The sequence below is a fragment of the Leiobunum rupestre genome, chromosome 4, assembly GCF_980474605.1.
Source record: "Leiobunum rupestre chromosome 4, qqLeiRupe1.1.hap1, whole genome shotgun sequence".
NCBI classification, from domain to species: Eukaryota; Metazoa; Arthropoda; class Arachnida; order Opiliones; family Sclerosomatidae; genus Leiobunum; species Leiobunum rupestre.
The window spans coordinates 27,795,955-27,810,334 of record NC_143387.1 but is presented as its reverse complement, the minus strand read 5'-3'; the positions used below and the strand labels follow the sequence as shown (position 1 = coordinate 27,810,334).

At 35.6% G+C, this 14,380-nt stretch overlaps 3 protein-coding genes across 5 annotated transcripts; 2 read left to right on the top strand and 1 right to left on the bottom strand.

Annotated features, from left to right (window-relative positions):
• The first annotated feature begins 30 nt into the window (after positions 1-30).
• LOC149947360 (uncharacterized) lies at positions 31-2,572 on the top strand. Its single transcript, XM_090171631.1, has 6 exons — positions 31-1,669; positions 1,733-1,786; positions 1,849-1,894; positions 1,951-2,104; positions 2,171-2,275; positions 2,334-2,572. Exons 1-6 carry the CDS (start codon positions 93-95, stop codon positions 2,471-2,473), a joined length of 2,076 nt encoding a protein of 691 aa, XP_090027757.1. The 5' UTR covers positions 31-92; the 3' UTR covers positions 2,474-2,572.
• LOC149947359 (beta1,4-N-acetylgalactosaminyltransferase A-like) lies at positions 2,546-4,161 on the bottom strand. Its single transcript, XM_090171632.1, has 6 exons — positions 3,749-4,161; positions 3,444-3,679; positions 3,189-3,376; positions 3,005-3,127; positions 2,855-2,950; positions 2,546-2,791 (listed from the first exon to the last, which is right to left on the bottom strand). The coding sequence occupies exons 1-6, from the start codon at positions 3,981-3,983 to the stop codon at positions 2,665-2,667; spliced, it is 1,005 nt and encodes a 334-aa protein (XP_090027758.1). The 5' UTR covers positions 3,984-4,161; the 3' UTR covers positions 2,546-2,664.
• On the top strand, positions 4,156-5,895 carry LOC149947358 (pleckstrin homology domain-containing family J member 1-like). Of its 3 annotated transcripts, XM_090171634.1 has the most exons (7): positions 4,156-4,537; positions 4,606-4,691; positions 4,754-4,832; positions 4,892-5,046; positions 5,105-5,186; positions 5,725-5,775; positions 5,853-5,895. In XM_090171634.1, exons 1-7 carry the CDS (start codon positions 4,444-4,446, stop codon positions 5,858-5,860), a joined length of 555 nt encoding a protein of 184 aa, XP_090027760.1. In that variant the 5' UTR covers positions 4,156-4,443; the 3' UTR covers positions 5,861-5,895. The 3 variants fall into 3 exon arrangements, with proteins under 3 accessions (XP_090027760.1, XP_090027759.1, XP_090027761.1); XM_090171633.1 differs by having other exon boundaries at positions 5,725-5,893; XM_090171635.1 differs by lacking the exons at positions 5,725-5,775; positions 5,853-5,895 and adding an exon at positions 5,293-5,443 and having other exon boundaries at positions 4,159-4,537.
• The last annotated feature ends 8,485 nt before the right edge of the window (positions 5,896-14,380 follow it).

Below are 14,380 nucleotides of genomic sequence, written 5' to 3'. Positions count from 1 at the left end.
AAAAATTATTTCATTTTATGCACTATCAGAGGATTGAATTTTGGCGGGATAACAGTACTACTGAATTGGGAAGGACTTCGGTTATTATTGCAATGGAAAACCAAATGGAAGTTAAATCTGGTGAACAGTCAAACATTCCATATGAAGACAAGGGATCTGATGTTTCTTCCAATGATGAAAATCACGAAAGGAATGGAAGTATTAATTTGTCAGACGGTCAAATTAATATATCATTAGGGAAAAGTTGTCTGGCCAAAGATGATAGATCTACATCAGATGATACACTTCTGAAAAATAGAAAAATGTCAACTGAAAAGTCTGAAATATCTATTGACAAAACACCCAATACATCAGACTCTGAAAGTGACATACCTTTAAAGAAAGTTATTGAAAAAACTGATAAAATTGAGTCAGACCGGACAATATCTGATGGAAAAAATTCAGAAAATGTCATGGGAAAATCTAAGAAATTACCAGGAAAAACGCAGGCAGATGTGGAGATGGATGATGACTCTAACAGTAATATTACCCTTCATACATGGAAGAAAAATCTACAAAACTCGGATGATTGCAATGAGCTGTCCAAGAAATCAAATCCCATTCTAATGTTAGATTCTGATGATGATCAACCATTGAGCAAAAGTAAAACTACAAATGTGGAAATAGTTTCCAATAATAGTTCAGATGAGAAATCACCTTTCAAGGAAAATAAACAAAAATCAAAAGATCAAAAGAAATCCCATAATAAAAACTTAAAAATGGTTCCTTTAGTCAAAAAGTTAAACAGTAAAAAATACAACTGCCCAAAAAAGTACGATTCGAGTGATGAATCTGAAGATGACAAACCCCTTAAAGCACTTCCCAAAGAGAAAAATGTAAAAAGATCAAGCTCTGGTAATTTGAGTGGCAAATCAAATGAATTTGCAAAAGACACCAAAACTATACAGCAAAGTTCTAAGAAAAAACCGAAACAGTTAGAAACTGATTCGAGTGAAAAGTCAGATGGCGAATTGGAGCACCTTAAGAAAAAGGTTAAGAAAATGCACCGGAAAAGGTCACCTAACAAGGACTTGAAAGATAAAAGTGACCAAGCAGATGAAAATGGAAAATGTTATAAGAAAATTACTAAAAAACTCAATAAATTGAGAGCACTTGACAGTGATTCAGAAGCAAATTCAGATGAAAAAAGAAAGCAAACCAGTGTAATAGATACCAACCAGTCAGATGAAGATGACAAACCTTTATATAAAAGGCCTAAAAGAAAAGATTCTGACAGTGAAGATATGCTATCCAGTGATGAAGACGATGTTAAAAACCAGAAGCTAGATAACAAAGAAGGTGCTGTTAGTGAGCCATTAAGGAAAGCCAATTTAAAAAGAGCAAGGAATAGCGATTCCCCCTCTGACAATGAACAAGTGTCTTCTGGTGACGAAGACCTGATAAGAAAGAGAGGAAACCAGAAGAGGAATAAAAGCGTGAAGAAAATAAAATTAGACAATGACAGTATCAAGGATGAGCTTTATAAAGAGAATGATGAAAAGGTTGTATCTAAACGCCATAACGGAGAGAGTTTGTCAGAAAGTAATTCAGAAGAAGAAAATTCCAAGAATGCCAGCAAAGAATCTAAGGAAAATAATTTAGACAGTGATGAACCCTTATCTAATATAGCGTAAGTTTTTCTTTAACAAAGAAAGTCTATATATTTAATTATTTATATAAACCTTCAATTTAGGAAAAAGAAAGAGGAATATGAAAGTGATGATGATGAACCATTGTCAAAATTATCGTAAGTTAAAGTATGTAACTCAACCAAATTTAAGCTTAAGTATACTAAAGTAAGGTTTCTAGAAAGAAAACTCCAAAACGTAAAAAACAGTCTACTCAGAAGGAAAAAGTAAAAAAAAAATCAATTAGGTTTACGGTGATTGTTAATATATTAAAAATCTTCAGATTAAAAAGGAAGATCCAGCCGTTAAGAAACTTAAACGTTGCGTTCGAACTGCAGGCCTTTTTGTCAGATATGACATTGCGTTGCAGAATTGCAAGTCTAATAAAGCAAAGGTTCAGAAGCTAAAGGATATTTTGGCAGAAGCTGGCTTAAAAGGTTTTAAAAAAAACTAACTTTTTAGTTATAATTTTTTATAAATTAAAGCGAATTTGGTTAATTTAGGAAAGTCAACTCTGAAAAATTGTAAGAGATTGAAGTTGAAGAGGGAAAGGAAGAAGGAAATAGACGAATTGGATTTGGATAATATAATTGCAAATTCAGGCAGTGGTATGTAATATCTTCCCTGTTAACACCAGAAATTGGGTGTAATAATCTAATTTTAAAGGTCGAGCAAAGAGGAATGTTCTAAGTTTATTCCAATCAAAACATGAAGAAATTGAAGAGAAGGACTACGAAGCGCGAAGCGGTACAAAAAGGACATTCTCGAGGCTGGTGGGAATTGTTGATAGTGAGGACAGTGACTAAAAGAATAAAAAACATCTGTTGTAAGTTCGCTAGTTTTCCATTGAATGAATTGGTAATTTACTTCTGGTTTTAAAGTTTAAACACTCTTTTCAAAGTTAAAATAAAGAATTCTTTTATATATTATTTTGTACATTAAATCACACAGGTGTTTTACAAAAATACTAGAGTGCAGTGATTTCAGTTTTGGGCAATTATGGTTTTACATTAACATGAAACCATGTATATAAGGGGAAAAATTTCTTATTAATTAGTTTGTATTGAACATTACTTAAACCATCCTCATCTTGCCTCTGACTCCCTGTTGCGAGCACTTTTTCCCTAAAATTAGAATTTAAGATTTTTATTATATTAAAGGTAATTTTCCCATATGCTCGGGATTACCTCTCTGGATTTTTCACTTCCTTGGGATGGAAAAGCATTGTGTATCTAGAGACTGATGGTTCCCATCTGGTTATTCGAAGATTTTTGGCTCTAACTCTGCGTTAAATAATGTTAATAAATGTTAAATAAAACAATGCGATTTACATAAACCTGTTCATGAAGTCATCATCTTCGCCACCCCACCCCCAAAATTCATTTGAAAATCCATTTACAGTTGTAAACTGCTGATGTGAAATTGCTACAACTCCACCAAAAATATTAGTATAAGGCAACCTGAAAAAAAGTTTATTCCACTTCTGTTGGAATATAATGATTTTAAATATTAAAATCTTACACATATCTGAATGTATCCAAATGACTACACATATGACGCGGGTGTTTTGAGCAAGTGTATAAATTTCTAAGGTTTTCTGGTAATAAATCAACGTCGTTCAAAATGAAACAACAGAATTCATCAATTTTTAAAGCTTCTATATAAGCGGCGTTAAATAAAACACCCTTGTTAAAGTCATGTTCAGGAGTCTGAAAGGACAAAACTTTTCTTTACTGTCAATCAAAATTTTTTCATTATAGCTAAATATTTGTTTACTTGTTCAACAACAAAGATTTGGTAGTCTATGAATTGTTTTTGCAGAAAAGGATGTAAATGATTTAGTAATACTGACAGCTGAGAATTTCGACCCCTGTTGGGTATAACTATTGCAACATGAAAATGAGCTTTGCATTCCGATGGTTTCCATTTTCCACCTGGTTGAATATTTAACTCCTTTGCCAATTTCTCCAACTGACTATCATTAACTTCTCTTTGGATTTTCACGAAATTATCTAAATTATCGATAAGGATCAGTTTTTTAATATTGCTCAGCAAATTTAAAAACCATTATGTATTATCACCTTTGTGGTCTGGAATTAGTTTACAAAAAGGTTCATTTGCAAGTTTTCTCCTATCTTTGATTTCACAATAAAAAAGGTCATCCTCTAAGTCTTCTAGTGGTACATATTCATAGTTAAAACTATTAGGGCACCTCAAAGGAAGTAAGAAGCAGAAGAATAGAAAGAAGCTTATAAAAGACTCTTGTGGGTTTTTACAGATCCAAGAGAGAAGCTTTCGACAACATATGAGTGCCATCACCGGATTAATCGGTCCATGGTGCTTTAACAGCAACCCTTGTGTCAGATATCATTCTAAACTTACGTGAGAGCCCGGAGAGGACCTGATCATAGAGAAAGCTGATTTACCGAATATGCGATATCGAGGTAGGTTCTTTAGGACACCACCAGGCGGCATTCATTTGTTTTGAGACTTGAGTTCAACTTTTTACTTTGTGTGTTCTTTTCATCTCGAATTTATTTGAACCTCTATTATGACCATTTAGTCGCGATTTGGATAATTGACGAGTGTAAAAAAAAATTAATACAGCTATGTGCCTTCCATTAATCTTTTTGCTAAAAACTTAGAAAGCTATAATACCTTATGCAAAGGCCTAAAGGGGAAACAATCATAAAAAAAAAGCTGAATTATTGATTTTCAATCTGTTACAACTGATTTTTTGAAACATACAGATTGAAACTTAACTAATTCTCAAAAAATGAGAGTGAACGAAAAAGAACTGTTAACTGTGGCCACACAAAAATCTGACAAAGAGGGTCGAATGAACTATAAAGCTCCTGGATTTCGAGAAGGTAGCTAAACCAAAGTATATACACGTGTGACATGTCAAGATATCAAATAACCACAATTTGGTTTCCAGTGTATAAAGAGCGATGGTTTAAAATAAAGGGAAATCTCTTATTTTATTTCAAATTAAATGAATATGGTGGAATTTGTGATAAAGAAGTATTGTATTCTTAAAGCTTATATTTCATTATAACATATTAAAAGTATTTCACATTTTACAGCCCACGGGTGTATTGGTTGTGGAACATTGTTCAATACAACAAGATAATAATGCAGATTTACCTTTTGTTTTTACAATTGGTATTGATAGTTATATATTGGAACGTTTCAATTTTTAATGTGGTTTAATTTGTTTAAAGTGTTTAATGATGACAAGGAAAGAAAGCACACGTTTAGTTGTCAAACTGAAAAACACTGTTCGGAATGGGTTAAACATCTAAAAGAATCTAGTTACGAATACCAACGCTCTAAATTGTTCATAGTTCAAGCCAAGATATTGAAACTCACTGGCAAAGTACAATGTTTTTACTTTTATTTAAACTTCGGACGCTTTTTACAATTTCAATATTTAGGATCCATTAATTGCCTTTCCAACCAGAAAAAGAGATCAAAATGGCTCTGGTTTACAAAGATCTATGAATAAAACCTATTCAGGTAAAGGGTTTTCTATTTAGATTATAAAAATTATCCACTTTAAATGCTTTTAATATTACTATATGCACTAATCATATAGTACCAGTTAATTATAGTATATTTTCAGATCCTCAACTCATTTCCCTTAGTTAACTCACACATCCGAGTTCCACAAGCACAATATTTCCCATAAAAAATTGCATGCAGTATTTTCATTTAATAATAGCTTTATATTTTTGTGTTATCTTGAAATAAATATTAAATATATTTTATCCATTGCACTTTGTTTTTTTTTTAATTTAAGCATGGAAATTTTAAATATATATTGTGCCTAGCTCACGCACAATTCCTCTAATAACATTACGTTTACATGAATTAATAATTAAAATTAATTAACCAAAGGGCATAAATCGCTGCTTCTAGAAAAGGAACCTCTAGTTTAAATGTATTGAAAATTAAATAATGTATAGAAGCAACATTATCTAAGTATTTTCAATAATTATTAATAATTAAAGAGAAGCCATCAGCTTAACAGTTTTTCTTTTTCTTAAAAATCTAGTTTGTGCCAGACCGATGAGGGTCCCTAAATCGGCCACTCGTCTATCACGCAGTAAGTCATTATGGTAAAATAATAAAAAGGATTTAATTTTGAGAACAGTGAAATGGCTTTTTCCAACGCTTTTGTAGCCAATTGATAAAACGCGCCTGTTTGTAACACTACTTCAATAAAATTATACATAAAATTATACATATTGTTGAAGATATTAAAATAAATGCGTGAATAAAACTATATATATAAATTAATATTTGTTTAGTTTCACTTCTCTTCCTATAGAGTAATGGCAGTGCTACGTCACACAACGTCACCCATGCTTTTTCCTATTCATAAAAAATTCGCGCCCACAATGGCGGCCATGGCCAAAGCTACGGAGTGCTACTACTCTAATGCTCACTGTGGCTGACGTGACGACTTAAAGGCCGAGAACAGAGAATCAGAGATTCCATTTTCTCGTGGGCGAATTTTGACCCCCGCCAAATTGAGTGACAGCGTCGACAACTTGACCGACGGCTCTGACTGTTTTTGAATAGAATATATGCAATGAGCATCAAAAAAGAGGTAAGGCGGTCACTCAAGCCATGGAGAAAAGAGGGTAGGGAGATGAAATAAGTGGGGTGCTTCGCTCCCCTTCCGTGCCGCTCTCCACCAAAAGTTGAGAGAATTGGGGGACGACAAAAAGGGGTATCCAGGTAAAATATTTGTCACGTCGTTGCCTACGTTAGGCAACGGTCACGTGAACATGCTGTAGCAGTTACATCGCGCCCTCTTTCCATATAATAATATACATCTACAAGACCATGCGTTCAGATTATTTTTCTATTTTAGTATGTTTTTATTTCCTCTCAATTGAAGTTATTATTATTAATTTCAATATAATTATGGATCATACTTATCATAAATCACGTAATTTTAAAAAGCAGTCAAAGACACAACTAAATAACATCGAAAAAGGTTAAAAAAAACCTAAAAAAAAATGGTAAGCCTTGGTGTAAATACGTTCACTAACTCCAAATAACTTTTCTTTTTAGGTATTGGCAGGGCCGGATTAAGACTTTATGGGGCCCTAGGCCCAAGTTAATTTTGGTGCCCCCTTCAATAGCGAGCTAGGCGCTTCCTCAATTTAGAATTGAGAAAGGGAAGGATAATAAATTTTGCTGCCAGATTTAGTATGTCGTCAGGGGCTAGACGGCAGTCCGTCAGAGAATGTGACAATCAAACGTTTTTGGTTCATAGGGGTGGACGCATTTACTAAAATTACTCCGGAAAATATTTTGTGAAAAGCAAATGATTAAAGTTTTTTACTTTTATATTTTTCGAACCCTCTTGGTGCCCCTTGTAGGCTTGGTGCCCTAGGCCCAGGCCTATCGGCCTATTGGTTAATCCAGACCTGGGTATAGATTCTTTTACGGAGAATATTCGTGGGGGAATCCATAGCTTGACTACATGGGGAGGGGACCCGTTAGGGGAAAAAAATTCAATAGTGGAGGCAGAGGTAGTATGGCGGTGGCGGCCGCCACATGGGAGATTGTAAAGGGGGTCGATACGCCCGTAAAAGAGTGTATTGGTTTTATCAAAAAAATTATAATTTTGAAATCTCTGCGTTTTCAAAAACCCAAACCGTTAGACAGGGGGTACCCTTAAAATTGGTCAGATTCCCATGTTTTTCAGAAGGAAAATTTCCATTTTGTGTTGTTAAAAACATTTTTGGTTGCCATGGCAAAACGGTTGCTTATGGAGACATTGCCCTTCAGGGTTTTTCAAGTTACATGAAGGTCTAACAAACATCCGAGTTTGATCAAAATCGGTGTGTTACACCTCGGGTAGTCTCCTTGTAAGTGGTAGATAGCGCCACTCGCAGGCCGGTTTTTTCTTGGCCGTTCAGTTCCATCCAAAGAGGGATGAAGTGCGGGGGGGTCGGAACAGACACCTAGATGTGAAAGTTTCACGCGTCGTGCAGGTCCCAGCGAAGGGGGACCCCTGGAACGCTTTTTCGGGTCGCTCAGCCTAACAAAGGGCAACCATGCCATCGCTCCGTCCCCCTCCAGATTAGGTATGTTTCTGGCCAAAGGGTTGCGGTTCGTGGAAAAGTCAATAGCATAGCGTATTATTTATATTTAATTTTTGCTTCCGCCTACATGATGATGATATTTACATTTCACCTATTTTATTTAGATAATTTTCAATCGACTCGTAACTGTCGCGAAGTATAGATCTGTGAAGTATTGTGAAAACGAAAATTTCCAATTGCATAAAAGAATGAAAAACTAGTGTAGATTTCCTATAAATTTGATAAAGCTACGCAATATTAATTTTTTATATGAAATCCGGTAGTCGGATTTCGGGAACGCTAACTAGCTTCTATTTATTTAGTACATTCCTCGGCTATAATAGAAAAGTAGAAAATGTAAATTTGATAAAGCTACGCAATATTAATTTTTTTATATGAAATCCGGTAGTCGGATTTCGGTAACGCTAACTAGCTTCTATTTATTTCGTACATTCCTCGGCTGTAATAGAAAAGTAAAAAATGTAAATTTTCATTACAACAAGCATTATTTGTTTTTATTTATACATTTATAGTACAAGTTTATTATTATTATTCCTACCTGTATAAAATACTGTGGTTTTTATTATCACAAAAATTTATTTAATATTCAATTTAGAATTAACTTTCTTCGTCATCGGTGTCTATATTTTCTTGTGCTCCCGAAAGTGCTGTTTCCGGCGGTGAAGATTTGATAAGTCGCCAGATTGATTTGACAAAACTATAATTAGGTAAACAAGATGTCACGGACATTTGAGTACACACAATCCCACTGATGTATTAACTTAATAAACCCAAGAGGAATGTTATCGGAAAAGAATTATTCGAGTTACCTGGTTTTGGAAATAAGGTGGTGGAACGCGAACACGTTCATTTAAATTAATTTGTATAAAAACCAAGCGTGTCGAGTTAACTGGTTTTGGAAATAAGGTGGCGAAACGCTAACACGTTAATTTAAATTTATTTTTATAAAAACCAAGTTTTTCGAGTTACCTGGTTTTGGAAATAAGGTGGCGAAACGCTAACACGTTCATTTAAATTTATTTTTATAAAAACCAAGTTTTTCGAGTTACCTGGTTTTGGAAATAAGGTGGCGAAACGCGAACACGTTCATTTAAATTAATTTTTATAAAAACCAAGTTTTTCGAGTTACCTAGTTTTGGAAATAAGGTAGCGAAACGCGAACGAGTTAGATGGCACCTGTATCAATTGGCACGAAATTCAAATATGACAATCGACCAAAAACACTAAAGGGGGCAAATGCCCCACTTCTCGGGCTCCGACCCCAAAAATTACGAAAATCCCGTCGAGGCTATAATAGTGCCTACAGATTGAGATATCAATCGCCTTTGTACCACTAACGTACCGCGAGCAATCGTGTGTACGGCAGCTGGTCAAAAAATATTTAGTGGCTGCAACCTAAGCTGGAATAGGCCTAGAAGTAACAAAACTGGCGATTTTTGATCAAATCTTACTTACCTACTTCCTGTCGTACGACGTGCGTAAAAAGGGCGTTAAACGTGCGTAAAACGTTGGGGGTCACACTTATTGTTACTTCTGGGAACACGTTGAAAGCTCGGCGCGAACGGCCTTGAAAAATGCGAGAGGGAAACTGGCGTTTAGAACTCTATAGACACGCGGATTTACCATGTCGGAAGTTGGGGGGGTCCGCATACGCTGTCCAAAAAACCTCACTTAGAATTAAAATTAAGCAACGTAATTGCAAATCTAGGTTTAAGGGAAACCACAGCTATTCAAAAATATAACTCTCATGAAAATCGTACTTAAATTAAAGAACGTTATGTAGACTTTTAGGCGAAAATATAAAACCGCGAAAATTGGGGTCCCGTAAATTAACCAGGAAACTATACTTAAATTTAATATTTACTGATATAACTGAAGTTGTATATCCGCTGAATCCTAACCTTACCAAAAATATTTTTTTTAACGTTATCGGACTTAATTTTAAATAAAATATCAACCACACAAAGCGAAACCACAAAAAATAGGAAATTGGGCATTTGCCCAACTTCTCGGGCTCCGATCCCAAAATTACGAAAATCCCGTCGAGGCTATAATAGTGCCTATCGATTGAGATATCAATCGCCTTTGTACCACTAACGTACCGCGAGCAATCGTGTGTACGGCAGCGGCGGCGGCTACACAGTAGGTGATTGTAATACACACAAATCCCTAAGGATTGTGTGTAAAAATAGTGTTACAATTACCTTTTAGGTTTTGAATGAAATCGCGATAATAATGGGATTGAAACTTACTTGTATGTTTTTGGTACATAATTGTTTTTTCCTTTTTTTCTGTTTTCATTTTCCGCTGTTTGTGTGGCGCATCGTGACGTGAATGCCCGACAAACGTGTTCGTTCTAATCTAGAACGGCCATTGATTGTCGCAGCTCATACGATAGTGACTTATAATGAATCCTTTTGTCCAAATACATTAGAACGGTGTTGTTGAAACTTTCAATAAAGTACGTATCTCGGCATTTCGCGTAATCTTCCGCGTATTTGTACAAAGTTGATTTTTTCTACATGTTTTCTAAGAGTTGTACCGCTACCTCGTCTGAAATTATTAAAATAGAAGGAACGTAATTTGGCTTCTTGCACGCGGACTCTATTTGACATTTAGCGTGATTGCCTTGAAAATGGTCAATGCAAATAAGCATTAGTTGCCGTAGCTTTTCCCCTTGACCCTCGCAATTCTCAATACACCAATAGATGTGGTTTTTACCGCCGCCACTTTGTCCTGAAGCTCTTCGTGCCACGTAACGCCGTGTCTTTTTATGGCGCCTTTTCCAATCACCTTTAATTCCTTCGTAATAGCTTTGACAGCGTGCCACCTATCATTGGTGCTGGTGGTTCCATTCTTTGTTTTTATGATTTTGTTCACTGACGTATTTCGGTCATGCGCGTGGTCTTTTATAGTTATGTTTTTATCTTCGAATTCCTTATACATTTTCTCAATACCAAAAGCTTCGTGTCTTTGAGAGCAACTGTCATTTTCCTTTGTGACGTGCATTATGCTAACGACTTTATGGGTATTTTCCCTAACGCTACTACATCGGAATGATAATAATTCTTTCGACAAGCGTGTCGCGCATCCGATTCTATGGAAAAAGTTTTCTTACGGGACGATCCTAAAATTTGATTATCATTCGGCTCGCTTTCGTCTTCTTTGTGTATCGCCTCGGAAATTGATTCGTATTTTAGTAAGTCCACTATGGCGCTGACCGCAATTTTTATCGGTTTTATTAAAGTTTCAGTCAATCTTCCAAAATTTGCAAACTTGCACATTTTTTTATATTGGACGCCTAGCATGTCGGAACAAATGAACACGATATACATGAGGCAATTGACCGTGTATTGTTCTCCAATTTGACTCGAAGTCGAGATTACAACAGCGTGACCCTTACTGCACGAACAGTGGTATATTGTAAAGTGGCCTACCTCTCGTTTTTTTTATACTGATAATGCCTCGTTACATCCTCGGGCATGCTCTTCGACATTTTGAAGTGCGTAAAATAATGCCGCCGTATCGAAGATGACCATTCGCGGGTACTCGTCGGAAGTATTGCCTGGTACATCACGCCTCACTTCAGAATTATCCGTTTCCAAATTCAACTCATCTTCTGGGTGCAAATTCGCAGTTTTCTTCTTCTTCATTCAACAAATTCGCCAGTGCATTGCTGAACAAAATTCCTATGGCAATTCCAAAATGTTTCTGTTTCGCCTCTTCGTACTTATTTTCAAAACACTCTTTTTCGTTCAAAGTTTCAAAAAACAATCTAACGGATTTCTGGGCCTGCGCTTTCCTCGAATACAAATATTCTTTCGTGGTTCCATCGCGAAGCGTAGACTGTACTTGATTTCTTATCGGTGTGATTTTTATATCATTTTCACCGCGAATTCCTTCATTTTGAATAATTTCAATCGGCTGTGTCAAATTGCCTAAGTAGACTACCACTTCCATAAAGATCGCTGCTAATGAAATCGTAGAAAACTTTTTCTTTGCCTCTAGGAGGATTCCGTCAAAACTCAATTTTTCTTCGTCGGATGAAAAATATATTGATAAAAATTTACGAAATTGAACTTTTCTTTTATACGCGTACTCCTTGATGTTACCATCTGATAACCTTTTTCTACATTTCGCGGCGGTTCTCACTGGCGTGGTTTCATTGTTCCAATCGATTCGCACCAGGGTTGGCAAAATCCTTGTTTTTTTCAAAAAGAACAAAAACAATGTTTTTTATTGTTTTAAACAAGATTCATTGTTTTTAACTTCTTTTAAATCAAACAATAAAAAACACATAATAAACAATAAAAATCTATGTTTAAATCACGTTTTAAACTATTCATTATACTTATGAATCAGACTCACGAGTAAACTCATTTAAAGAAATATTACGTATCATTAAACGTATTATCATAAGTGGCATAATTACCCTAAGTGTGTCAATAAGATGAATTTTTCAATGATACCTTGTTTAACGAAAGTGACGTAAATGACGTCATTTTTTCCAGTGACGAAATTTACGTATTGTGTTTGCGAAGCGGCGTCTGCGGCGCGAGCACTAAAAATATTAGGGTACTTGAACGGAATTCGCGAGTCCTACTTTTCTTTGGTCTGTTTAGAACAAGCTCAAATTGACGATTTTCTGTGGGAAAGGCTCCTATTGGCACACTTAGGGGAATTATGTCACTTATGGTATTATAAATAAACTCACAGGGAGAAGAACCAAAGAGTACACGCTTATTTAAACTAGCCAAGAATTTCGCTAAGCGTTGTTGACCAACCATTGACGGCCTTAGGGTTTTCGATGCCCCATGCAAATACTACCTAACCTGTAGTATGGTTTTTAATATAGCACATTGTTTTTAGTTTTGGTTTATTGAAATGTGCACGTCTGCAGTCATAAATCATCACAAAAAAAGTATAAAAAATAAGTACTTAGATACCTCTATAATCTTAAAACTTCCATCACGTCATACAATTTCAAAAAAATCGAGAAAGGGAACCGAAATCCCTAGATTTTTATCTAGGAGTGCCGAATAGTCGGTTTTAACCCGATCTGTCCGTGTTTCTGGTTACTTAAAACCCGGCACAACCCGACTAAACAGCAAACCTACTTTTATCTCGTGCATAGGTAGTGTCCCAAATAGATGTATATTGGCAGCTATATACATTCTATTTAAACAAAAAGACAAAATTCAACGCGTTCGTAGGATTTTTGCACTGGTAGGAAATTTATGAAATCATATCGAGCCCTTTCATTCGCTCTTTTCTGAGAATCTTAAAATCAAACTACCGGTTATCAATACAATTTACCTTTCTTAGAGCCTTGGAATGGTTTTTTCTACCTTTTCCCTCATATTGAATAACCAAAATCTTCCGAAAAAACAATGAACATTTACCTTATAAAAAACATGTTTAAAACAGATAGTTTAAAACGTTTAAAACAAATTGGTGTTTGTTTACAATATTTGTTTTAAACGTGTTTTAAACACTTGTTTTAAACATTTTGTTTAAAACTTGCCAACCCTGATTCGCACTGGCATAGTTTCATTGGATACATCACGTAGCGCGTTAGAATACATATTCGATCCGCAATTACCACACGCGCTAAAAAAATTCAATATCCCCGGCGAAACAAAATGTATTTTCGATAACGCGAAACTTTAGCCATCTAACGAGAAGTCGGGGTAGTGTTCTTATTCTCGCGGGACAATTCAAAACTTGGGCTAAATAACCCGGCTGCCGCTTAGAATTTTTCCAGAATTCAATAAATAAAAACGCATGACGAGATATAACGGATATGACCATGCTCTTTGTTTGGATTTTCTCGGAATTCGATGACAAAACAATCTTGACACCTGGTTTTTACTGTAGTACAAGGTTAGGAGATGAGGGTTGCGCTTCTAAAAAAGCGCGTAGCTTCTATAAATTGACCGAACATTTACTAGAGACGATAATTATTTCGTTAGCAATCGTAGAGAGCAGCCTGAGCTAGAAAACACGCATTTTATTGCTATAAGATGAGTACGAAAACCATTTCGATAAACGTTACCAGCGACCAAGAAGAAGCGATCAAGAAGTTATTTACCGAAAGCAGTACGTTTATTACTTACATAAGTGCAATCATTATTTATTATAATATATTATTATATTTACAAAATTGTAAAATAACGTTTTACGATTATCAATTGAATAGATTCAAAAAAAAAGAAGACGAGTTGAAAATGGTACGACGATCAAAAACGCCCCTGAAGTGGAAACTTCGGTTCCAGATGACCCAGGAAGTGAGCCACCAAATTTTGCCCCTCCTTGCATAACCGGAAGAAACTTTGATTGGGAAGGACGCGGCCAGCGTGCACATCGCGCTAACGCAAAAATACGGAAAACAAAATACAATGAGGTTTGGGGATGTTTGGCCAATTTAGGACTATGGAGGGACCCACGCTATCGCGCTAGAAAAACGGCAGGACAACAACAAAATGTGGCCTACTACGCTACCCACAAGAGAGATGTTTTGCCCATTTGTGTGGTTAGTAAAATACGGAGGCTTTACCCCAACCCAACGGAAATTCCCTACTTGGGACA